This window comes from Micropterus dolomieu, linkage group LG06, assembly GCF_021292245.1.
Source record: "Micropterus dolomieu isolate WLL.071019.BEF.003 ecotype Adirondacks linkage group LG06, ASM2129224v1, whole genome shotgun sequence".
NCBI classification, from domain to species: domain Eukaryota; kingdom Metazoa; phylum Chordata; class Actinopteri; order Centrarchiformes; family Centrarchidae; genus Micropterus; species Micropterus dolomieu.
In genome coordinates this window covers 23259749-23283964 of record NC_060155.1, presented here as the reverse complement: position 1 = coordinate 23283964, position 24216 = coordinate 23259749, and the positions used below count along the sequence as shown (strand labels likewise).

Sequence of the window (24216 nt, the reverse complement as noted above, 5' to 3'; positions counted from 1 at the left end):
GAAAACCATGGAATATATGATAACAGACAGATTAAAATTCTTTCTAGAAAGCAGAGATCTGTACTCACCATACCAAAGTGGGTTTCGGAAAGGGAGAAATACAATGGACTCTATTTTATGTTTGGAATCTGAAATCAAAAAAGCTCAGTCAAATGGGGAGATTGTGGTAGCTGTCTTTTTTGATATTGAAAAAGCATATGATATGTTATGGAAGGAAGGGTTACTTATCAAATTAAATAAATTAGGTATAGGTGGTAGACTGTACAACTGGGTGTTGGACTTTTTATTTGGCAGGGCAATAGAGGTCAGGGTGGGCACAGAATATTCAAGACTCAAGACTAAAGTTGAAAATGGTACTCCACAAGGCAGTGTGTGTAGTCCAGTACTATTTAACATCATGATCAATGATATTTTTGAAAAAGTGGAAAGAAGTATTGTATCCTTGTATGCGGGGGCCCTATGGGTAAGAGGACGGAATTTGAAATTTATTCAGAAAAAATTACAGGCAGCAATTGTGGAGGTGGAACAGTGGGCAAATAACTGGGGTTTTAAGGTGTCGGGTGCAAAGACACAAGTGATATGTTTTTCCAGGAGACATAAAGAAGTGTCCTTAAAATTATATGATCAAACCCTCGAAAAAGTAAAAGTTATCAGACTGTTAGGAGTGTTTTTGATGAAAAGTTGACCTGGAAACAGCACACTGATAAGGACAAAGACAAATGCAAAAAAATCAATAACCTTTTAAGATGTCTGTCAGGAAGGGACTGGGGGGCCACTACAACATCATTGCTTAAAATATTCCAGACCTTGATGAGATCTACACTAGATTATGAATGTATAGCATATATCTCAGCAGCAGAATGCCATCTTAAAAAACTAGATGTGGAACAGGCACAAGTGTTAAGGACATGCAGTAGAGCATTTAAGACCTCTGCAGTGGCTGCCATGCAAGTGGAAATGGGGGAACAGCCACTTAGGATAAGAAGAACAAGAATTATGCTAACATACTGGGCTAATCTTCAGGGACACTGTAACTCTCACCCCGCTAAAACCATCCTAGAAGAATGTTGGGAACACAATAAGAGCAGCTGTTTCAGTTTTGGATGGGTGGGAAATGCAAAAGCAGAAAGCCTTGGCTTGTGCAGTATAAAATATATCCCAGTAGTCCCATATCCAGATCTTCCTCCGTGGTTTTTTGTAAACCTGCATATACAGCAAATAATCAAAAAGAAATCCAAGCAAGCACACAGGTGAAGAATAGCAGAAAGTTACATAGAGCAGCACTATAGAGATAACCGCATGGTCTTTACTGATGACTCTAAAGATCCAGAGACCGGACGGACAGGAGCTGCCATATACATCCCAGCATACAAAATAGGCATTAAAAAGAGAACCCCAGATCATCTATCAGTATATACAGTTGAGCTTATGGCCATTTTGATGGCATTACAGTGGATAGAAGAAAATAAGGAAAGCAAGGTGGTCATTGCATCAGATAGCTGGGCAGCGCTCACCAGTATTAAATCTGTTAAGTCCTGTAGGCTGGATCTGGTATTTAGTATTCATAGCTCTTTATGTAGATTATATCATAAGGGCTGGACTGTCTGCTTTGTTTGGGTTCCTGCCCATGTAGGGGTAGAAGGAAATGAAGATGCTGATATTCTGGCAAAACAAGCACTTAAATCAAAGTCAGTTGATATACAAGTTCCGCTAAGTAAATCTGAAGCTAAAACAATCATTAAAGAGAAAATGCAAAAAATATGGCAAGAATACTGGGAACTAAATGAAACTGGAAGACATCTTTACAGTATACAGAATCATGTTGAATCATGAAAACTGGGTGGGTACCGGAAGACAGAGACCGTCATTACCCGTCTAAGAATAGGACACACAGGGCTTAACCATTCACTTTATAAAATAGGTAAACACCCAACTGGACACTGTGTAAAATGTAATAGTATAGAGACCATTCAACATGTGCTGGTTGAGTGTAGAGGCTATGTAGAGGCGAGGAGGAAAATAGCAGCAGTTATAGAGAAAGCTGAGCTTAGGTTCACTGTCGAGAACCTCCTTGGGGATAAAGCTTGGGTAATATCAAAGCATCTCATTAAATATCTGAAAGAAACGGATTAATGGAAAGGATATAGGTTTTCAATTTTATTTATTTAATTTTTTTGTTTGTTTGTTTTTTGTTCTATTTGTTTATTTGTTTTTTATGTTAGTCTGCACATAATCTGTTCCAGACTCCAGTCCGGTAGGTGGCCGTAATGCTCCTAAATGCTGGTTGCCAACCGCCAATCAAATCAAAAGAAGAAGAAGAAGAAGAAGAAGAAGAAGAGGGTCAGGCACGCCCTCAAACCAAGCTAGTCTGAGCGGAGGCCCTTTGACTTGTCTTTGTTTGGTTTTCCATTGTAGAAATGTTGCACCTGTACCTGCTTCCACGTACTTTTTTTCGTATCACCTCACCTCCGTCGAGGTTCCTAGTGAGCTGAGGGAAACTAAAATGTAACGTGAAAACATGACAGACTGCTGATTGGTCAGAGAGAATCATCTCTATTCACTGCATCATCATTGCTGCACCAGACAGAGGCAGCAACAGAAAGTTTTATATTTTACAGTTTTCATATGGAATTTCATCACTAAATCCACTTCTGAGAAGTTTTGAGGTGAGAAATCAGCTGTGTAGATTTCCAGTATTGACAGTTTTACGAGAAGTGATGGCGGAACAAAAATGTGCTTGAATATTTTCGGAGTTGAGGAGCTCCGCAAGTGGCTGCAGGGGAAGCCTGTGCCAGCCCGCAGGAGGAGCGTGTGAGGCCGGCCAGCCGCCCGCTCACAGAGCCCTCTGCTCCCGCCGTCACACAGACCGCTGCAGCAACAACGGCAGAGCAAAACACAGCTGGAAGGTTTTCATACCGCTTATCTGTCTTTACATGCTGAGGACTATCTGGGTACTATCTGCAATGGAAAACGGAGCAGGGCCGAGAAGAGTCGAGTCTATCGATTTGCGCCACAGTAGCATTTTTCGGCAATGCAGCATAGATCGTCAGAACACCGGCAACAGTTCAACGTTTAGTCCTAAAAGACGATGCAACTGCGACTCTGCAATAAACGGATCAAACTGATGCTGAAATAACTATAATATAATGCAGAATTGTTAAACATATGAATGAGACAGCAACTTCTAAAATGTTTGTTTTCTGAATGGAGTTCGGATCGATCAGGGCTATGCTATACTAACTTGGTCACAGTAAAGTACAACGATAGCGGGACTAAAGTTATGTACACATTTTTCTTAACTCACCAGGTAGTTCAACCTCCTCGCTTTCTTTTCTCCCAGCAATGTCCAGTTTTGTCCGGTTTTTATATAAATATGAAGTAGTGCCAAACAACGCTAACAACACTGGAACCGGATGTGCACGGAATCTAGCAGCTGAGAAGCTCGAGTGAAGATAAATCAACGTTGTAATCCTAAAAAGTTAATTTAATAAAAGCAGTTTACTGCGAGCAAAGTCCAGTCCGACCACGGGTGTTTATTTGTCCGGAAGCTGGAGCGCTGCTCCCTGCTCCTCTAGCTCAAGTTTAGCAGCTCTCAGCCCGCTCTACCTGGTCCTCTGCACACAACGCTCTGAACCTGTCGGTGACGTACGGACGATCTCAACGTTGATAGGCTATCGCGTCATACGAATTCGCGAATTCCCTCGCGTTGCTTTCGCTTCGCCTTCGCGTCACCGGCCCCGCCCCCTTCGCGTCGGTTCGTGCCGCCCGACAGGAAATCGCGGCTCTACGCGTCTTTGCATTGACTTTGTATGTAAACTCACCGCCCCGAACACTCGCTTCGCTTTTGGTCTGAAAGCACCATTATACCATCTGCTAGGTTACGGTCGCAGTCTGAAGCTGCTTTGATTTGGATCAAGAACCGCCCTTCTCTGCTTCTGATTGGCTAGTAGTCCTTACCTGGGAACTGCGCATGTGCAACTCCCAACAAAGGTTTTGTACAAGTAAGATGCATCACTCTGTAGCTCAAGAGCGGAGCCTACAACACATAGGGTGAAAAGAGGAGCTGCAGCGATGTGCAGTATGAGGGAAAATATGGTGTTTTTTGAAAATGAAACCATGTAAACCTGTTCTGGAACAACCCCTAATTATGATTTTAAACCTGAAAAGTAGCATAATACCACCTCTTTAAGAATAATATTTCTTTCATCTGACCACATCACTTCTCATGAGAATTTACCATGTTGACATCCAGTGGGAAAAATAGTTAATTCACTCCCTCATGGAGAAAAACCATAGAAAAACAGACCATTGATGGTATTTTGCCTTAATCTCATTTACCAGACAGCCAGGAGATGGCGCCAGAGCAACACGCTTCCCCCATCAATGAAAAATATGGTTAAAGGGCACCATAACAGCTTGCTTGTGGACAGAACATTTAGTTGTTAGACTTATTTAACAAGGTGAGTGCACATTTATACATGGTAGCTATTTGCAATACTGAAGAAAGGACTGCCTTTGTTCTCAAACATCTAATGCACCTGTAAAGTATAACAATACACCTTAATGCCTTGTACAATCACATCAATGCATGACAAGCAACAGTGGAGTCAGACATCAGTGAAAGATGTGAGAAGCCCACCCTGTGTCAGCCCTAATGCATGTGTTTTGCCAGCTGCAATGGAAGAAGAGAGAGGCAATCAGTGAGTGATTGAGCATGTTGGGGAGGGGGGAGTCAGACAGTCTCACCCACACACAAGCTCCACAGAACAGTCAGTACTGGCCTCAACAGCTGAAAACAGAGCAGGTCTCCTTCCTCCTCCTGCTGCTGTGTGCTCCCGCAAAAGCCTCACATGGAGCCACATGTGACAGCCAACACCAACAGCAGAATACACTTTGCTGGAACTCAGACAGCGCAAGAGCTCCCACTGCAGGGCTTACAGACGCACTCAGTGGCAAGATGAGGGAGCAGGGAAGCACACTCCTTCCACACATTCTGTTGATCTGCATAATTACACAACAGAGACGTAAAGAAAAACTGAATTCCTTCAGGGGAAATGCCTTTTGGGTCCACACTGCAGGACTGACAGTCAGACGCAGTCAGTGGCAAGATGAGAACAGGGAAACACGCTCCTTCCACACATTGTGTTGGTCTGCATAATTACACAAAAGAGACATAAAGAAAAACTGAATTCCTTCAGGGGAAATGCCTTTTGTGTCCACACTGCATCACACAGACCAAATTGTAAGTTTGTAAGAAATGCCACCACAGCTCTGTGGCTAATGTTGACAAGAGGCTTATTGTTGAAGGGGGAATGTCAAACCCAATCACACAGCTGCTTGGCTGTCACAGCTTTTGCTGCTCATGTGCAGCGAGATAAGATCACTTCTGTTGAAAACTGTAGTTGTGTAACCTACTTTGCACTCTGGGCTGCAGCTTGACTTGCTTTTGCAACAATACTGTAAAAGTGATGGGTGATGTTTTTTTGTCCTTATAAAAAAATAAATACTGTAAATTGAATTTCTGTTAAACCAAATTAATAAATATATAGACCTATCTACTGTACATTGCTTTGAAATAACATTAGAATTGCAGCTTTGAGCCTTACTGTTCTCAGCAATGACAAGGCTGGGAAGTGAAGGCATTTGAATTATACATTGGTGTTCACCTCAGTACATGCACTGTACAGCATAGATCTCTTTCATATCAAGTTTTCAACCTTCATGTTGCACAGAGACCACCATTGGACTCCTGGATGTTGAAGCCTGAGTGACTATGCCACAGAGATAAGACATTCCTGCACCAGCCCCAGGACTGGGCACTTGGTACAAGGCCAGCATCTACCATTAGGGTGTCACAGGAAGTTCTTTGGTGTCACCACCTGAACTGATACCAGTGCACAGACAAAAGGATGGCAGTTGACACGTCACTCACGGTGTCACTGTTGTGAAATTTTACCCAAAGTCTTTATCTGATGGCATTTTCTGAGTCGAGAAATTGAGAGTTTGGCACACAGTTGAGTTTAAAGGCCCTGACCTTTTTTTTCAGTCTGCTTCTTACAAAGAGCAGTGAGATCCAACATGAACACAAAATATTCTGCCAAACTTGGAACAGTTCTGGTTATTTCACATGAAATGTCTATCTATCCTCTTGTCACTGGTTTGAAGTGGTTTAGTGAGAGTTTAGTGTGCGCTAGAGATGTAAATATGTGAAGATTTGGTTTAAGGTTAGGGTACGGTAGGGTTAGGTTTAGGCAAATAGTTGTTATGGTTAGGATAAGTTTTCAGAGAATGACTGTAAGTCAATGTAATGTCCCTAAAAGAGATGGAAGCATGACTGTATGTGTTCTTCTGCTGGAAAACACAATAGTGTGCCCCATAACCCCAATGCCATTGCAATGGTGGGTCATTTTTGATGCTTTACATTTTAATGGAACATCCACAATTCAATGAAAGTATTGATCATTATTTTTATTTGTGAAGAGCGTAGTATGGAACCATCCATGTTTGTTTTTGAGCATTTAAACTCTTAGTTTGCTTTATGCTTATTTAGTCATGAATATTTTATGATGCTTCCGATTTTAAGTTTTCAGGGACTTTAATGTTAAACTCTGAACACTCATCAAAAGCCTGCATTTAAATCTATTTCAATCTGGCAGACTGACGTAACTGCTTCAGACGTGAATACCAAAATTTAAAAAGATGAGTAACCCCCGCAGTCAGAATAAAAGGATCATGTATAAAGCAAAGAACACCACTGACGTAAAAAAAAAAGTGATGAAGTTAATGACTGCAAAATGTTGACAATGCAGATGATGATAGCAGTCATGCTGCTGTTTCTGCTGCTGCTGCTGATGACGATGAAGGCAAACACAATGATTCACTGCCTTTCCATCCTCGAAAATAAAACAGGCTATATTTGCCCTTGCGACCATGGTGACGACTGTCAAAATATGACATCAGATGCTGTGTAAAAAGGAGCCAACTCATGTGTTCATGTGACATTTGCCTGAGTAAGACATCAACGATTCAGACAGAGAGAGAGAGAAAATGTAGGAGTTTATTCTCCTTTTCTCAATATCATGAGGACGTGAATCATTTCAGTTTTGTTTCTGGACTGAGCTGATCTTCTTTCACTATCTATCTAATTATTTTGTCAAGGAAGTATTTTACAGGATAACAAAACAATCTCCTGGCAGCACATGACTCAATTTGGCATTTGACATTGACAATTTGGCACCTGCCTGGAAAGCAACAACACACTGTTTGACACTACCTGATACTTCCTGTTACGCACAGAAAAAGTGAGAGTGATTTTTAAAAGGGGTTAAATCCCTGAGACAGTGTCCGCAGGAAGGAAGGAGGAACTGGGGCACTGTTTCACATGCCTGAAGCTTTGTCAAGCTCTGTCAGTATATCACTGTATGTGGGCCATCTCTGGCGCAGCTTGACTGAGAAAACAGGGCCACAAGAGCCAGTGGCAGCAACCTGAGAGGCTGCCACAATGTAGGCTAACTATAAGTTATGTAATATGGACTCTGGACAGAGAGCACAGTAAGGGTTCACTCTCACTGTTCTCTGTACGAGCAGATATGATGTGATATCATCTGTCAGACACGGGATATGAGTGGATGACAATGCTGAGGAAAGCAACTCTGAAATAATTAAACTGCAATGTGGCACAAGATGTCACTGTCATTGTTATTTATATGACGTCTGATGTTAATAAATCAGGTTAGGTATCCGGTTCTTTAATAGCTGCGTTGATAAAGTGAATACAGTAAAATGTGACACAATTACTTTGTAATTACTGTGCATGCTAAACTAGAAATAAACTAGACCATTTGTGAGAGAAACATTAATTTCCTCTATGACTCATATTCTTCACTGTTAGTGTTGCACCAGTGTGGTTTGAGAAAATCTGGATCAACCTCCTGACACATAAAGCATTAAGCAAAGTCACATTTTTCAAAACAGCCAGCGAAAAGAACAGGAAACTCCAACAGTACTGCACAATGTATTTTAGGACAGGCAGTGTGATTCTACTATAAATAGCCATGTAGCCTCAAATAACACTTTGATCATGTTTCATGAGCAAGTCACATCAAGATCTCGGAGAGTATACACAGTGTGTCTTAGATTAAACACTTTTATAAAGATCATTACACTTAAGAGTCCAAGTTTAAATTTCACTATATCCTTATTATCCTCCTTTCCTGCTGCACTGTCTCCCTGGTGTTTACTTCCGACGCAGGTCAGTGGAATAGAAACACACACGCACTAGAGTGATCCCAGTCAAAGTGGGTCACACTCTGATAGCACACTTCCACCGAGCGCTGCTGGGGTCGGGACGAGCGGTCCTTCCTCTGGCCAGAGAATTTGGACCAACAGGTATTAGTGTCGTTTTTCTTCAAAATGAAGTGCTGATGTGTATCAGCACGGGGTCAAAGCTCAAGAGTATTTTGGACTTGTCTGTCTTTGCGTTCATCTGTTTGTCCATCTGTTAAGCTGTCGCTCTGTTTGTTTGTCTGAGCTCTGAGCTTCATTTTCCTCCCACTTGGGAAGACAGAGTAGCCTATGATTATCTTTAAAAGCAGAGACACTGGACAAACATTAATTTCTAACTAATGCTAACATCTGTTAACAAGAAATATAATATATAACAACATGATCTTTCCTTGATTAGAGGTGTCAGACACTTTACACGTAAATCCATAATCCTGCCCATCTACATCTTCTCTACACTGCAGGGAATGTCCTGGAGTTTAGGTGTGTCTGACCTAAATCATTATTTCAGAGGAGCACCAGTGAGTCATATAACAGTAATGAAAGATGAATACCTGGCAGCATGCGTCACCTTAAATAGAGGTCTGAACAACATTTTTTGCAAGAGGTACCTCTTGCAAAAAATTTACGCAGACACAAAATACCACACCTAACAGTCACTCCCTGAATTTCTGTTGTATAGCCTACTTTCTGTCACAAACAATGCACAATGTCTATGAAATATACATAGAGGAACTGAGAGGAGAGAAGTTGAAAAAAATCATAACATAGCCACATATAGGGTAACAATACTACAGCCTCTTAAATGACCTTTGAGTTGAATAAACAACTCTGCTTGTTTCAACAAAACCTATTGTAGGCTACTGTATAACATTCCCATTATTATGCCCCCTCATAATATGAGTTTCTTTTGTTTTATTTGATAAAATAATAAATCAAATAATCCTACAGTCCAAATGAGTGCATATGTTCTTCTAACCCGTTTATAATGGTGTCTTCTGATAATGACCAGCTGGAGGTTTAAAAGGTATTTATTTACATCACAGGTTGTAACAGTACAGCATTAACACACCAGATAGGTTTATGTGGGCAGCAGTGACTGACAGAGCGTCTCCTGCCTCTGCGGGTGTCACGGTCTGCGTCAAGACAGTCAGCGGAGCCACAGAGACGAGTTATGTGAAGCGAGATGATTTATGCTCCCAACCACTTCCGGTTTCGTTGAACAGACGAGCTGGCGTTTAAGACTTCCATCCGTCCATCCATCGTCAACCGCTTATCCTGCGTACAGGGTCGCGGAGGGGCTGGAGCCAATCCCAGCTGACATCGGGCGAAAGGCAGGGTACACCCTGGACAGCTCGCCAGTCCATCGCAGGGCCCCGTTTAAGATTTTCTACTGTAAAATGTTAGCTAGATATGTTTTAAGTTTAAAATGACCTCAATTTTTAAAGCTAGGGAGTATAAAATTGTTTTGGTGTAAACGAGGTTCAACAGATTTGAAACCGAACGTCTTTAGCTACGTTTAAAGAGAGCTTTGTCATGTGTTTGAATCAGTAAAAAACAAAACAAAACACAACGATGTTACTGTTTCATGATGTACCTGTAATGGCCTTTCCCTACATAAAGAACAGCATAATTGCAAGCTATCCTGATAGGTATACGCATGTGCGAGCTCCGAGGCGGCTCCAAGGGGGGTGCACTATCTTGCCGCTCACTGTCGTGTCTTTGGCAGCTCCCAGCCAGCCCTCTCATGTTCACAGTTGGTAGTACTGTGAAGCCTCACATAAACACAGAGGGACACACACAATGCTCAGCTGGCTGGACCGCGGACAAGACCCATAACTTCGTGTTAATTTCATTTTTCTGTTTTGTTATTATGCTGTATTTTACTTCCTGGTGAGTAACTGACAAAAAACAAATCGCCGTATCGCTCCCAAAAGGTTTCTGTCAGTAATTACTGTGGTTTATATAGTTACCATATCGTATTTTATGTGTATCGCTTTGTATGTTTATCTAGATTAAAGTAGCCTGTAATTCTGCGAAATTTGAGCTATTAGGCCTATTGTTAATTATACTCTTATTAATGGTATGCTTCATAAAGAACGAAACAGCCTAAAATGAGTAGCCTACTGTTTAAACAAACTTCCTACCACTCGGTGTCTGTGCGCTGTCCTGCTCTGAGGCAGCAGAGGAAGTTTGCTCTGGTTTAAATGTGCCTGCCAGTGTTTCTGCTGTAAAGAAAGCAGACGGGGAACAGTGTTGTCATTCAAGCTGACATGATCGCCGTGTGTCTCCGCAAAGGGGTGAAGAGGTCAGCTGCCTAATGACGGTTGTTCTGTCAAACAGGAAACGACTCCTGCACTCCTCCAATGAAAACCCGCTATGACATCCAGCATTCCTGGAGGGATTTAAAGTGTGTTTGACACAATAGTGTGAACTAGGCTATTCTGCGCCATAGTAGCGTTTTCCTCCAAATACTGTCCACAAAAATGCCCTGCAGCCTATTCTTATCTACTTTAGTACATTAATACAATATAGTCCCGTCCTGTTCCACAGACTCTGCTACTTTGATCCTTTTAATTATTTATGTGGTCTCAGTGGACTGTACAGTGAAGTATTTCCACTCTGTCGGATTTTAAATGTAATGGATGTGATACAATTGGGACAAGAAGCCACTGTAATAATACTGCAGTGCAGCATTAATTAGAAATAGTGCTTTTTTATTTTTGGGAATATTAAACAGCCATGCAGATGTTTTTTTAGCTGCCTATTATTCAGCAGGGGGCTCTACTGTGTAAACAGTGTAATGGCACAAGATGCTGTCTCTTGTTTCACCTCTTATTTGCTGATAGATCAAGAAAGTTGCTCACTGAGTGCACACACACACACACACACACATACAGAAACACACACAAGCAGCCTCACTGGTTTTTAACTATTTCCTTACTGCAGACAATCAGAAGTTTCTTTTGGCCACAGAATGAGTATTAGTGCATATGAAAGTAGCCAGTGGTTTACAATTTCACAATGGTGTACTCTCTTTTAAAGAGGGCACACGCTGTACTGTTTTCAGTGTTTTCGTGTTAGGTTGAACGTTCCCTACCCTTCTCTCTGGGACTTTAGGGGAGGTCATTTGAAATCCTGGTCAGCTGCTTGTGTTACTGTCACTTATTGGACCACGATGGAGTTTAAAGCATCTTGAGGTCAAACTGTTCTGATTGTTTGGCGCCAGAAAGAAAGAAATGAATATTGAGTTTGCAGACTTTAAAGAATAAGACCAGACAGATTTGACTGTTTTCCATCACCATTACACCGCAGCAGGAAAATCTAAACGAAACTAGAGCTGAAACCATAAGTTAATTAATCAATTCATCTATTGGTTGTTTTAAATTGATTGTTGGAAAAGAACGTACAAACTCTGATTCCAGCTTCCAAAATGATTTATTTCACATTAAACACAATACCTTTGGGTTTTGAATTGCTGTTCGGACTAAACAAGACATTTAAACATGCGAAATTGGGCTTTAATGGACCATGGCAATTAATCAAGAAAATATTCATGTATATAAATCATTTGTTTCAGCACTTAACCAAACAATAGCAGTGACACATGATATGCTAGTGACAGCTTTTCTTTACTAACACAATCTCTTTTACTCAGTTGCTTTGAACAACCCAGCTGCTTTTGTATCCCTGAAATTACTCATGTTTGGATTTCTTTTCCATGTTCACATCCAAAAATAGCAGCCACTTGAACCATTACACCAATCCCCCCCCCAGTCCTTAGCACACAGGCATTGGGCGGTCCGTTTCCACGTATTATTCACAAAAAAACTTGAGGAATCATTGGAATGTTAATTACTCTGCAGGGAAAAGAAAAAAGAGCTCTTCTTTTAACTCTCTGAAGTGCTCAGCTGGTTGTAAGCGAAAGCAGGACTTCAGTTCGTATTTGTGCCCTCACAAAACATCAGTATGTTGGAGAATCACTATCTAAGATGTAATTAGCTTAAACAAACTCGTGCCCTGAAACCGGCTCGACCGGCAGAGTTGCAGCTCTCAACAGGAAGGAGCTCTCATTCCTCCAGCTGTCATTTTCAAAAGACATATTATTTGACTGTGTACTTTTGGTTTCTCAAGCAAAAGAGGAAACACATCAGGTTGAGAACGCTGAAACAAGTGCTGCTTTTTGGATAAAGTCACACAATGCATGACATGATCATGACTGACCTGTGCGTTTATTACCACAGTAGTGAAACCAAGTTTTTCTTTGTGTTCATGCAGAATGTATATCAACCCCCACAGCCACAAAATGAGAGGCATCCTCAAGAGAAAGTTTGCAGAGGTAGATGACAACCCCTGCTACTCCTCCTCCTCTCCTCCGTCTTCCTCCCTCTCCTCCCCTGTCTCCTCAGAGTGGGAGTCCGATGGGGAGAGCAGCCCCTCTGACATCCAGGATTTCACACCTCACAGTCCTTCTTCACCTACCAGATTACCCAGTAAGTCTCCAAACCAACAACCAACGCTGAATTTTTTTTTCTCTCCCTCCTTCAAATAATGCAAACCTCTTCCTTATCTGACCGTTTTCCCTTAAGTGGTTCATAGGAGTGCCTCTTATCAGCCTGCAGCAGCACACGTATGAAAATACTAACCTTAGGGCCTTTCTAGATAATGCACTGCAAATGACTCGCCTCTGGGCTGTCTGTCTGGTTGGGTAGAAGATTATTTGCCTGAGCAATTGGATGTTGTGGAATCAATTTGAATAGCAAGGTCCCTTTGAACAACTCATATCAAATTGCCTTATTAAAATATCACAAAGCTGTACAAAAGGTTTGCAACGATAGCAAATTCTGGAGTTATTGTTGTACAGTCTAAAACCATATGTATTACAGTTTCAGGCTTGTTCTTTTGAGCCTGAACAAGTCACAATTGAATCATGATGCAAACAGTGCCCCGTTGTGGAGCTTTTTAGACAGACAGTGCAGCTGAGTTGAGCTTAGTCAGCTGGTCGCAGTTTGTTTACTGACTTTTGGAACTAGAGTTTAGCCACAGTGTGTGAAGATTAGATAATTTGTTGAAGCCAAACTGTAACCAAACAGCAACCTGATGGATATAGAAGTCTAAACTGGAAGAAAGAGTCCAAATATGTTCTGGTAAACCTCTCCTTAAAGAGTTAGGTCCTGTTTTACTTCTTTTGATCTGTCAACTGGTGCATTAGACCCTGTGCTTGTTATTTCCTCCTCACATGTATGTTAAACTATTGACCCAAGCCACTGCAGTGAAGCACCTGTAGTGTGACACCTAGTGGCCAGTCAGTGAATTACAGAAAGCAAAGTCTATGTCAAAGTTCAGGGTGTGTGCTTATCAAGGAGCTTGTGTTTATTCTAGGAATTGTGGTGGAAGTTAAATTAGGACTAAAACAATCCCACAGGACGTCAGAGAAGGAGCTATCTTTGAGACTTCATGCACTTTCAGTGAGGAGAAGGACTAATTCTAGGAATCACTGTTTTACAACATTTAGAGCTAGTAGAAATTACCATGACCTTTATTATGTTTTCTGATAGTTGTGTTTTGGAGTTTTAGACAGAGTGTCTCTCAAATAGTAAAAACCCATATATATAAAATATTTGAACCTAATGTTAGATTCCACCTGTTGCAATTAAGTTGAGCACTGACATTTGGCCTGGGAATATTTGGTTTTGTCAAAAACAGTGTCTTTTAATAAGCTCATTGTCATTAAGTTTTCCAAATAATCTTCCCTACTCCAGATTGTTTCTGCCTGAACACCATGTCTTGGTGACTCCTAACAGGTTAGGACTCCTGGTTAAGTAGGTTGATTAAATGCTTTTACTCCTGGTCAAAACATTTTTGACCACGTAGGACTGATTTTCTAGTTTGACTCTTGACAAAGACAAGCCTAGAATTGGACTGCTCTGACAGACTTGTTCATGTTTTCATTGTATACTGTGACACCCCTACTTGTTAAAGCACCAGGGGCTCACTGAAAAACTGGACCTGACAGTGCCTCACTTTTTCTGATGTTTCTCTTTTTCTAACACAACCAGTTCGGTCCACCCTGAAGAGGCCCAAGCTCGCAGGTGCAAAGAGCAACGTGCGCTTTGATCAAGTGACAGTGTTCAGTTTCCCACGCTGCCAGGGCTTCACCAGTGTGCCCAGCCATGGAGGTGCCACCCTGGGCATGACGCGGAGGCACAGCACCCTCCAAATATACACGGTGGAAGAGCATGCACTGGAGCAACGGCAAAGGCACAGAGAGAGGCTTAGAGAAAGACAGAGAGAAGAGCGGTTCAAGGCACTGAAACACAAAGTGAGTGCGCTTCTTTCTACATTAATTTGCATTGCTTGTTTATACAACAGTCCCCTTACTTTATCTGTTCTGCTGATTCCAGTTGCTCACTAGTGGGGCCATTAACCAGAGGGAAGCAGAGAGGCTCACTGTGGATCAAATCCAAGATGAAGACACTGACATCTACATCAGTGATGCTGAGCTGGAGGATGGAAGTTTCCTTCAGCCGTACTCCTCCAAACAGCGGCAGGCTCTCCTCCAGGCAGCGGGGGTGAAGCGCATAGACAGGGAGGAGAAGAGGCAGCTCCACGCCCTGCGTCTCTCCCGGGAGGCCTGTGGATGTGACTGCCGAGGCTTTTGTGAGCCAGAGACCTGCGCATGCAGTCTGGCGGGAATCAAGTGCCAGGTACAACACAAAATAACATCAACATTTATCTTTGTGGATTGGGTGGATTTCATGTTTTATTATCGCATCTAAAGTGTGAACAAACTTGAATGTAAATTGTAGTTTGAGCTGGTTAAGCATCTCTAATGAATCAGTTATAATGCATGTTGAAGGCATGTTTAGTAAAGAGAGTACAGTAAATTGTATCTTTGGTGCTTAGTGTTGGGCAATGTGAGATTATATAAATGTGTCTGTTGTACCATACAGTTACAGTGGCAGCTATCCCTTTAATTTACACAGGTGTATTTGACTAGTGGTTCCCAACCTTTTGTGTCTGACGTACCCCCACACCCTTCAAGTTCCAAACCATTTATTAGCCAACTATTTCAACTATTTATCCATTATTTCTAGCAAATCTAGCCATTTCTTTTAGCCAACTTTTTCTACCAATTGTCTTGACCATTTAGCTAACTTTTTCAATTAGCCAAAACAAACATTCTATCTTGTTATTTTATTCATTAACAATTTTGCAATTGACTCTTCAGAATATATATACTGTAATTTAGGATTTTTTCTATATCACCCACACCAATGGGAGCTATAACTTTTCTTAGCACTACTGTAATAAGTAGCCAATCAAGAGTCTGTTTTTGAAGAGTACAAGAGTAAACACTGTAAACAAATCAAGGAATTTTATTCGCACTGGATTACCTTTTAATTTACAAACCAAAAACACTTTTGCCTGCACTTGTTTCTTCAGATCCTGGTATCAATACTCTGTATTGTATCGTATTGTATCGTACTGTATTGTATTGTGTGAGTACCCACAGAACTGATTTTGTCTTCCTGCTTTCTTTTACACACAGGTGGACCGCTTGAACTTCCCATGTGGCTGCACTAAGGACAGCTGTGGAAACACTCAGGGGCGCATCGAGTTCAACTCCCGAGGTGTGCAGACTCATTACATCCACACCGCCATGAGACTCGAACTGGAGAAGCGACTGCAAGATGAATCACTGAGCCAAGAGGATCAGACAGGGTTCCAAGAGGACCTTCAAGAGTATGTGGACCAGGATGAGGCCCATCCAGTGCAGAATGCACAGGACAAGAGCTGCCCATTTGGGTTCACCATGGAGGAAGATGACCTTCCCCTCACCATGCCAACCACTCCTTCCTTTCATTTCATCCCAGAGCGGTTGGTAGTGGAGGAGAACAGTTGCAGCAGCAACATGACCGAATCCTCTTGCTCCTCCTCTGACTCTGATGCAGGAGGATGTCTTAATGGGAGTCAGAATCTCCCTGAAGTTGATGGAGGGTTGTCGTGTGCTGTCAGCATCTGTGACTCTGACAATAATAACTACTCTACATGCAGCCAACTGCAGCGCAGCAGCAACACTTCCACTTACAGCACTCCTAATGACAGTAAGGGACAACTGACAGCCAATACATTCACAGACAATATAAACTGGACTTCACTGTCAGATTACCTTGATGAGAATGCAAACCAATCCAGAGACTTCTTTGACAATGACTCTCTTGATAACTTCCCCAACACTCCCTCCCCCACTGTGGACTATTGCTCTGGCAGATACGTGGACCTGAGTCTCTCCTCTGACTCTGACCTGGAGTTCTTTCACTGTGACTACACCTCTGGACCTCTGCACAGCTCTTTCAAACTACACAGACAACCAGACGCCGTTTGTCACCTCCAGCTGTATAGCTCTGTTAATTTGCCACAGTACGAGTCGAGCACCTACCTCCTGGAGTCTCTGATCGGCCTGACTGAACCGAGCCCAGAACAGGGTTATGCAGCCAGCAATACCAAGCTTTTATAGCTGAGTCCAGGCATTCTAGTGACATAACAAAACTGCGTAAGAGAATTTAATGTATAAAGCACTGCTTTTATGTATTTGTAAGAATATTTCAGTGTACAAAGATGATTGATAAAATATTTTTTTCTATTGCTTAAAAATAATTTTGCCTTTCTTTCAGAGAAACCATGCTTAAATAAATAATATATGTCTTGTTTTTATTTTATTTCCAGAACCTATATAATGATTTCTGACAAGTTATTTAATTTCTTGGATTTGACAGAGGGCATGTATTATTTTTTAAAGAAACACTCAGCTCTGATGCAAGAGTCTCATCATTGCTAATTGCAAATTTAAACACATAGCTGGGATGCCTGTCTACTTCTGAATTTTGGAGTAGTTGTTTTTTAAAGTAATATTTATTCCAGAGACCATAAAGGTCAAATTATTGTCCCAGATATCACCAAAAATATCCAAATTTTGCTGGCAGCTGGCCATGGTATAAGCAGGATAATCCACTTTGACGCATGCAGTAATGTAAAAAATAACTTTAATAATTTTCAACCCTGCAGGGTGTGAATTATTTTTAAATAACTGCCTGGCTAATTGTGGACTATCCTGGATATGCTCTACAGTATGTATAGAAAATTTCTGTATTGGAGTAATAAAATAAAACATTGTTATTTATTTATTCACTGATTTCAAATGTATTTATTTATTAAATTAGTGGTATTTTTATGTTCATTGCCAATACATGTGAAGAAACAAGACTGGGCAAGCATGAAGTTACAGGATTATATATTTGGCTTGACATAATAGTGTAATGACTGTGGTTCATGATTCTTTAAGTGCAAACCTAAAGGTTTTTGTTTGGCTTCTGTCATCATACACTACAATTAATAACTGATTCAGGAAAATATCCACTATGTACCTCATTCCAATGTAGGGCTGAACTATTAATCGAAATCTTATCAGAATCACAATATGTAATATACATCTTTGTTTGGTACAGATGATCAAAATCCACACCATAATCAATTAAATATATTTTTCAATGAAAAATCAAATCACAATTGCAATATAGTTATTGCAATTAGATATTCTTGCAATATTGTTCAGCCCTAGTCCAATGGTTTGCAAATGTCATCGTTTTCATGGGAGACATTTTGACTATTCGTGGCAGGAAGAGCGCAGGTGTAACTAATTATCTTATATCAACTAACTAATAGTATTAATGAAGACTCAGTTCCATTAAGTGTCCCAGTGAGCCATTCAGCATTCACAATACCAAGACCCGAAAACATAAATTGAAATGGATTCATTATCAATGTTTTAATTTCACCTGTGTCATGTCAAAGTGTCTGCTGGTAAAAGTATATATTCTCCTATTGAACTTGCTTCAGAAAACATTATCACATGTTTAAGGTCTTTGCATCACCATTACATTGTTACATACTAAAATATAACAGTTAACCACAGAGGTCATGTTAGGAGCAGAGGCCCATTAGGACAACTTTACAAATCAGCAGTGGTGAACAGCAACTAAGTACTCAAGTACAAATTAAAGGTGTTTGTACTTTACTTGAGTATTTTCTTTTCATGCCACTTTCTACTTCACCACATTTCAGAGGGGCAAATGTAGTTTTTATTCCAGTAAATGTATCTGACAGCTTTACTTTACAAATTAAGATAGTTACACACAAAACATGAAGAGTTAAAAAATACAATGATTTGTTATAAATTATTAAACTACCCAACAGTTTATACAAGTAGCCTAGAGCTGAAAGGATTAGTTGATTAACCCGAAATTTAATCGTGTTCTGTTTGTCATGTCAGCAACCATAATAGTACTTTTGATACTTAAGTATTTTTTTAAAGTAAGTACTTTTAAACTTCAACTCAATTAGAAATTTAAATCGAAGACTTATACATTTAGTGGATTAAGATTTAGCCACAGTGTCTGTACTTTTACTCTGTACTTCGTCCACCGCTGATTATCAACGCTGTGACGTGAAGCGGCTCTGCTTCTAGCGCGTGCACTACGCGTATGAGCGTGCGCGTGTTTGGTAGAAGCGATGTTCGATTGTTTTGGACTGCAGACAAGATGGCCGCGGACTGTCAACCGTAGTAATTCTCACGTACTTTTGTTATTTTCTAATGGTATTAGCTAATATTTAAGGTTCCCGGCAGAAATGGGTTTATCACAGAGTTCAGAAGTATCCGAAGGAGGAACGTATGGGTACCACGTGCACGGCGTAAGAAATGATTGAGCTTGTTGTGTTTAGTGCAGCGTGTACAGCAGCTTATGAATGTTACTGCTAACATAGCTAATAGACCAGCAGGTAAAACCTGATGAGCTGGCACTGTTTAGTCTACCTGTTACTCTTAGTTGACACAATGTACAGGAAGTTTGTTTTATTTATTTATACACTTCGCTTGGATTCATGCTTGTAACTAAACTCAAAGAAAGTGACTCCAAACATGTCGAGCTATTAATACGTTACATTATTATTTTTAATCAAAGTCGTTAAATACAAGATGAATCCATGCAGCTAATGCTTTGACTGATATAATGGTAAATTAAAGAATTTTTACTAGCCTCCAATGGATCACGTTATTTCAGCCTTTTCATGTTGCAAAAGTTTAAGTGATTTTTGCAACATTCAATTGCGTTATTGCTGAAATGATCAACTGATAAATCGATCGAGAGCGATCAAGCGAAAAGGCCAAACACTTCAAAGTGCCAATTTAGTGGTTCAGGCTTATCAAAATAGGAAATTTGCTGCTTTTCTGTGTTTTATATCATTGTAAATTGAATATTTATGAAGGTTGGACTCTTTTTCAGAATAAAATAGCTGTTAATCCATAATAAAAAATCTCTAGTTGTAGCTATTTACTGTAGTGGTGGTTGTTCAATCATTAAATATTTTGAAAATTAATTTCCCCAAATAATATTGTAAGAGCATAATTGTATTTGAAGGTGAAGCACCACATCAGTTATACAGTGCCTTGCCCCCCTTGAACTTTGACCTTTTGCCACATTGCAGGCCTCAAAATTTATTGGATATTTCAAACTTTAACAAATAAAAAACTGAAAAATTGGGCGTGCAAAATTATTCAGTCCCCTTAAGTTAATACTTTGTAGCGCCACCTTTTGCTGCGATTACAGCTGTAAGTCGCTTGAGGTACGTCTCTATCAGTTTTGCACATCGAGAGACTGAAATTTTTGCCCATTCCTCCTTGCAAAACAGCTCGAGCTCAGTGAGGTTGGATGGAGAGCGTTTGTGAACAGCAGTTTTCAGTTCTTTCCACAGATTCTCGATTGGATTCAGGTCTGGACTTTGACTTGGCCATTCTAACACCTGGATATGTTTATTTGTGAACCATTTCAGTGTAGATTTTGCTTTATGTTTTGGATCATTGTCTTGTTGGAAGACAAATCTCCGTCCCAGTCTCAGGTCTTTTGCAGATTCCATCAGGTTTTCTTCCAGAATGGTCCTGTATTTGGCTCCATCCATCTTCCCATCAATTTTAACCATCTTCCCTGTCCCTGCTGAAGAAAAGCAGGCCCAAACCATGATGCTGCTGCCACCACCATGTTTGACAGTGGGGATGGTGTGTTCAGGGTGATGAGCTGTGTTGCCTTTACGCCAAACATAACGTCTTCTTGCCACTTTTCCATAAAGGCCAGATTTGTGCATTATACGACTGACTGTTGTCCTATGGACAGAGTCTCCCACCTCAGCTGTAGATCTCTGCAGTTCATCCAGAGTGATCATGGGCCTCTTGGCTGCATCTCTGATCAGTCTTCTCCTTGTATGAGCTGAAAGTTTAGAGGGACGGCCGGGTCTTCGTAGATTTGCAGTGGTCTGATACTCCTTCCATTTCAATATTATCGCTTGCACAGTGCTCCTTGGGACGTTTAAAGCTTGGGAAATCTTTTTGTATCCAAATCCGGCTTTAAACTTCTCCACAACAGTATCTCAGACCTGCCTGGTGTGTTCCTTGTTCTTCATGATGCTCTCTGCGCTTTAAACAGACCTCTAAGACTATCACAGAGCAGGTGCATTTATACGGAGACTTGATTTCACACAGGTGGATTCTATTTATCATCATTAGTCATAGGTCAACATTGGATCATTCAGAGATCCTCACTGAACTTCTGGAGAGAGTTTGCTGCACTGAAAGTAAAGGGGCTGAATAATTTTGCACGCCCAATTTTTCAGTTTTTTATTTGTTAAAAAGGTTTCAAATATCCAATAAATTTCATTCCACTTCATAATTGTGTCCCACTTGTTGTTGATTCTTCACAAAAAATTACAGTTTTATATCTTTATGTTTGAAGCCTGAAATGTGGCAAAAGGTCGAAAAGTTCAAGGGTGCCGAATACTTTCGCAAGGCACTGTACTTCTGTTGCAGTTTGCTTGATATTATTTATCAGTTTGAGGTCAGATGTAGTTTACTCACTTCCAAACTGACCTGGGATATATCCATCCATCCATCCATTGTCAACCGCTTATCCTGCGTACAGGGTCGCGGGGGGGGGGGGCTGGAGCCAATCCCAGCTAACATCGGGCGCAAGGCGGGGTACACCCTGGACGGGTCGCCAGTCCATCGCAGGGCCACACATAGACGAACAACCACTCACGCACGCACTCACACCTAAGGACAATTTAGGGTAACCAATCAACCTAGCCTGCATGTTTTTGGACGGTGGGAGGAAGCCGGAGCACCCGGAGAGAACCCATGCAGACACGGGGAGAACATGCAAACTCCACACAGAAGGGCCGGGGCAACCCGGGGTTTGAACCCACGACCTTCTTGCTCCTGGGATATATTTATAGCACAATTTTACATCAGCTTATAAGAGTGGTGTACATTGTTTAAAGGAAAATAAAAGATAAAAAATACATGTTTTTCTGAAGGCATAATCTTCTAATCTGGGGATATTTGCCTGATAATTGAGTTCAGACCACTGTTTTATTCAAAAAAGGTGAGTATACTCACATACTCAGACATGACTATGCTATAGCCAAAATGCTTGCATTCCATATTGGGCTAACCAGGTCCAATCTGGGATGAATGTGACATGCAACAAAATTTTTAAGTGGACAGCCAGTGGTTTTGCATGATAACTCATATAAAAAACTAATTATCTCTCTCTCTAGGAGTTTTTCTATTATCCCCCTGTTTTCCAGTTTTTCCATTTTCAACTCACAATATTACATATTTTGGGAATGAGTGTGGGTAATTATCTGATGAAGATACAGTCAGTAATTTTATTGGTTCTTCTTGAGAGAATGGCGTGGTGGTGGGTTTTATTGATTACTAAAAAACACATATTTACTTGTACTATTTTTTGGTCATTTACTAAGTTTGACTTCACTGTTTATAATTTATCCACATTTTGTTTCCCAGTAGTTGCCACTGTATGGACAGCTCACTATAGCTCACTACAGAAAATTCTTACTTTATGTCAACTGGTTTCTGATAATTTTATTGAAAATATGTTTTGGATATGTACTATTTAAGCAACCGACATAAGACAAGGTAGGTTAGGTAGGTTCCTATCCTGAGATGTCTCCCATGGTCAAATTCCAATTTTAAGACTTCAGTTTTGTCTTGTCTTGCATATTCCTAAAATTAATTTGTGTTGGATCAAATCCCCACACAGGTAACCTAGGGTCCTGGTAGTATTGAACATTGCACACAAACTGGGAGAAACAATGGGTTAATGTGGCCCTCAAGCACATCTTTGCTCCTGGCCACCCCTAATCCGGCCCTGAATTCACCAAAAGGTTTCAACTGTGGTGCAAGCCTGGAAAAAATATTTTGTGATAGCCTCTCTATTAAGACTACTAGAGCAGTTGACTGATGTCAGCAACATGCTACCATTAAAACATAAACTAGGAGAATGTTGTTTTAAGATGACAAATAGGCGCCATTGACACCATCATCTAAAAGACAATCACAAGTTGTGATCAACAAAAACTACAAAAAGGCCTAGTTGACTCAGACACTGTAAGTTCCTAGTTATATTATAAGAACTACAAAGTTTCATAGGTTCCTGTAGACTCACTACTGAGTACCACATGCTCCAAAAAACACTACAGGTCAGAAGATTATGGGTTGATAGAAAGAAACAGTCACCAAAAACAGCCCCAAACTACCCCACACCCCATCACCCTCCCCCCAGCCTGGGGTTTGAATTAATGTGTTTCTATTTTTGGCTCTCCCGTGTTTCCAGGGGAAACCTAATGACGCAATGACGTCAATGCAGGTCACCAGCAAGAAGCAGACTGGAGGAATTGAGTGGCTTCCATTAGAGGTTTTGCAGCATTTTCCAGAGAGGAGTGAGGAGGACAGAATGGATTAAGATTAAGAAAATGCACAGAAATAAAATAAATACAGACCGAAATGAATGGGCGGCAATGCGACTGACGTCTGGGAAGAGAGAGGATGGAGGGAGGGTGAGGGGGGGGGGGGGGGGGGGGGGGGGGGGGGGGGGGGGGGGGGGGTGATGATGCACGCTTCCACGGATCGTTGATGACTGGGTGAGCCCATTCTATTTTCATTATTTCCTTTTTGCTTATTATTGAAGTTGAGTAAAACAACAACCTGCCGTTCTGTTTTCGTGCTTATAGACAGTGTTGCCACATAGAGAGCCATTGAGAAATTCATCCCCGAGTTTGACGGCGAAGCATGAGTGGCCAGTGGTTTCTCCTCCGGACAGACGTGTTGATGTGATGATAGGAAATTACATGCGCTTGGAGTCCGGAAGAAGTATCGTTACTTGTTTTATCGTGGAATAGCAATTAGACTGTTCTACGGGTGCACGCGCGGACATGTACGCACACATATTGCCCAACCGGCAGGCTTTCAATGCATTATGGCAACAAGTGCCAATTCATGCACGATCAATTCTTCCTCAGACTGCACATCCCATCGTGACGCCCCCAAAAAGAGAGGTTATGTGGTTGTGTCAGCTTTGTTTTGGTTTAATTTTTGGTTTTGGATTCTGTCACCCTCCATTTAACCATTTTTTAACCAACTCCACTTTTCCCTCCTCTTTCCACAAACTGGGCTCCAGTGCAGGGCGTTCACCACGCAGCGAGAGCTGGTTTCAGCACCGCGGACAGCTCATAGTGTATTTCAGGTCCATGGAGAGCACCTCTCCCCAAATCCATCAACCTCAGCAACTTCTATAAGATGGAGAGCGCATACTGGTTATGGGCCTGTAGAATCGACACTGCAAAAATTAGATAATTGGAGCCCGTTCAAGTCATCACATACACACGACATGTGTCATGAAGTAAATAAATAATCAAAACACACATTCTTTTATCAGTGCATGAACTATAACAAAGTAAACCGAATATGGGACAATGTAGGAAACATTTAGAGAAAGACCAATAGGGAAGTGACCCACCCCCCCC

General features: G+C 41.1%; 2 protein-coding genes across 2 annotated transcripts in view; both read left to right on the top strand.

Annotated features, from left to right (window-relative positions):
- The first annotated feature begins 10033 nt into the window (after positions 1–10033).
- Positions 10034–17471, top strand: LOC123972965 (cysteine/serine-rich nuclear protein 2-like). The gene is made up of 5 exons (XM_046052748.1): positions 10034–10176; positions 12562–12776; positions 14343–14605; positions 14688–14990; positions 15836–17471. The coding sequence occupies exons 2-5, from the start codon at positions 12563–12565 to the stop codon at positions 16802–16804; spliced, it is 1749 nt and encodes a 582-aa protein (XP_045908704.1). The 5' UTR covers positions 10034–10176; position 12562; the 3' UTR covers positions 16805–17471.
- A 1366-nt stretch (positions 17472–18837) lies between these two features.
- gorasp1a (golgi reassembly stacking protein 1a) overlaps positions 18838–24216 on the top strand; it is a 19262-nt gene continuing 13883 nt past the window's right edge. The window contains exon 1 of the mRNA XM_046051616.1: positions 18838–19035. Within this exon, the coding sequence (XP_045907572.1) occupies positions 18973–19035 (63 nt within the window). The 5' untranslated portion in view covers positions 18838–18972. The remainder of the gene's footprint in view (positions 19036–24216) is intronic.

Bases quoted from the DNA above. Each gene is read 5' to 3' on its own strand.
- LOC123972965 (XM_046052748.1), top strand. From the start codon at position 12,563: ATGTATATCAACCCCCACAGCCACAAAATGAGAGGCATCCTCAAGAGA. The intron at 12,777-14,342 runs GTAAGTCTCCAA...TAACACAACCAG, and splicing joins TTCACCTACCAGATTACCCA to TTCGGTCCACCCTGAAGAGG. The intron at 14,991-15,835 runs GTACAACACAAA...TTTTACACACAG, and splicing joins TGGCGGGAATCAAGTGCCAG to GTGGACCGCTTGAACTTCCC.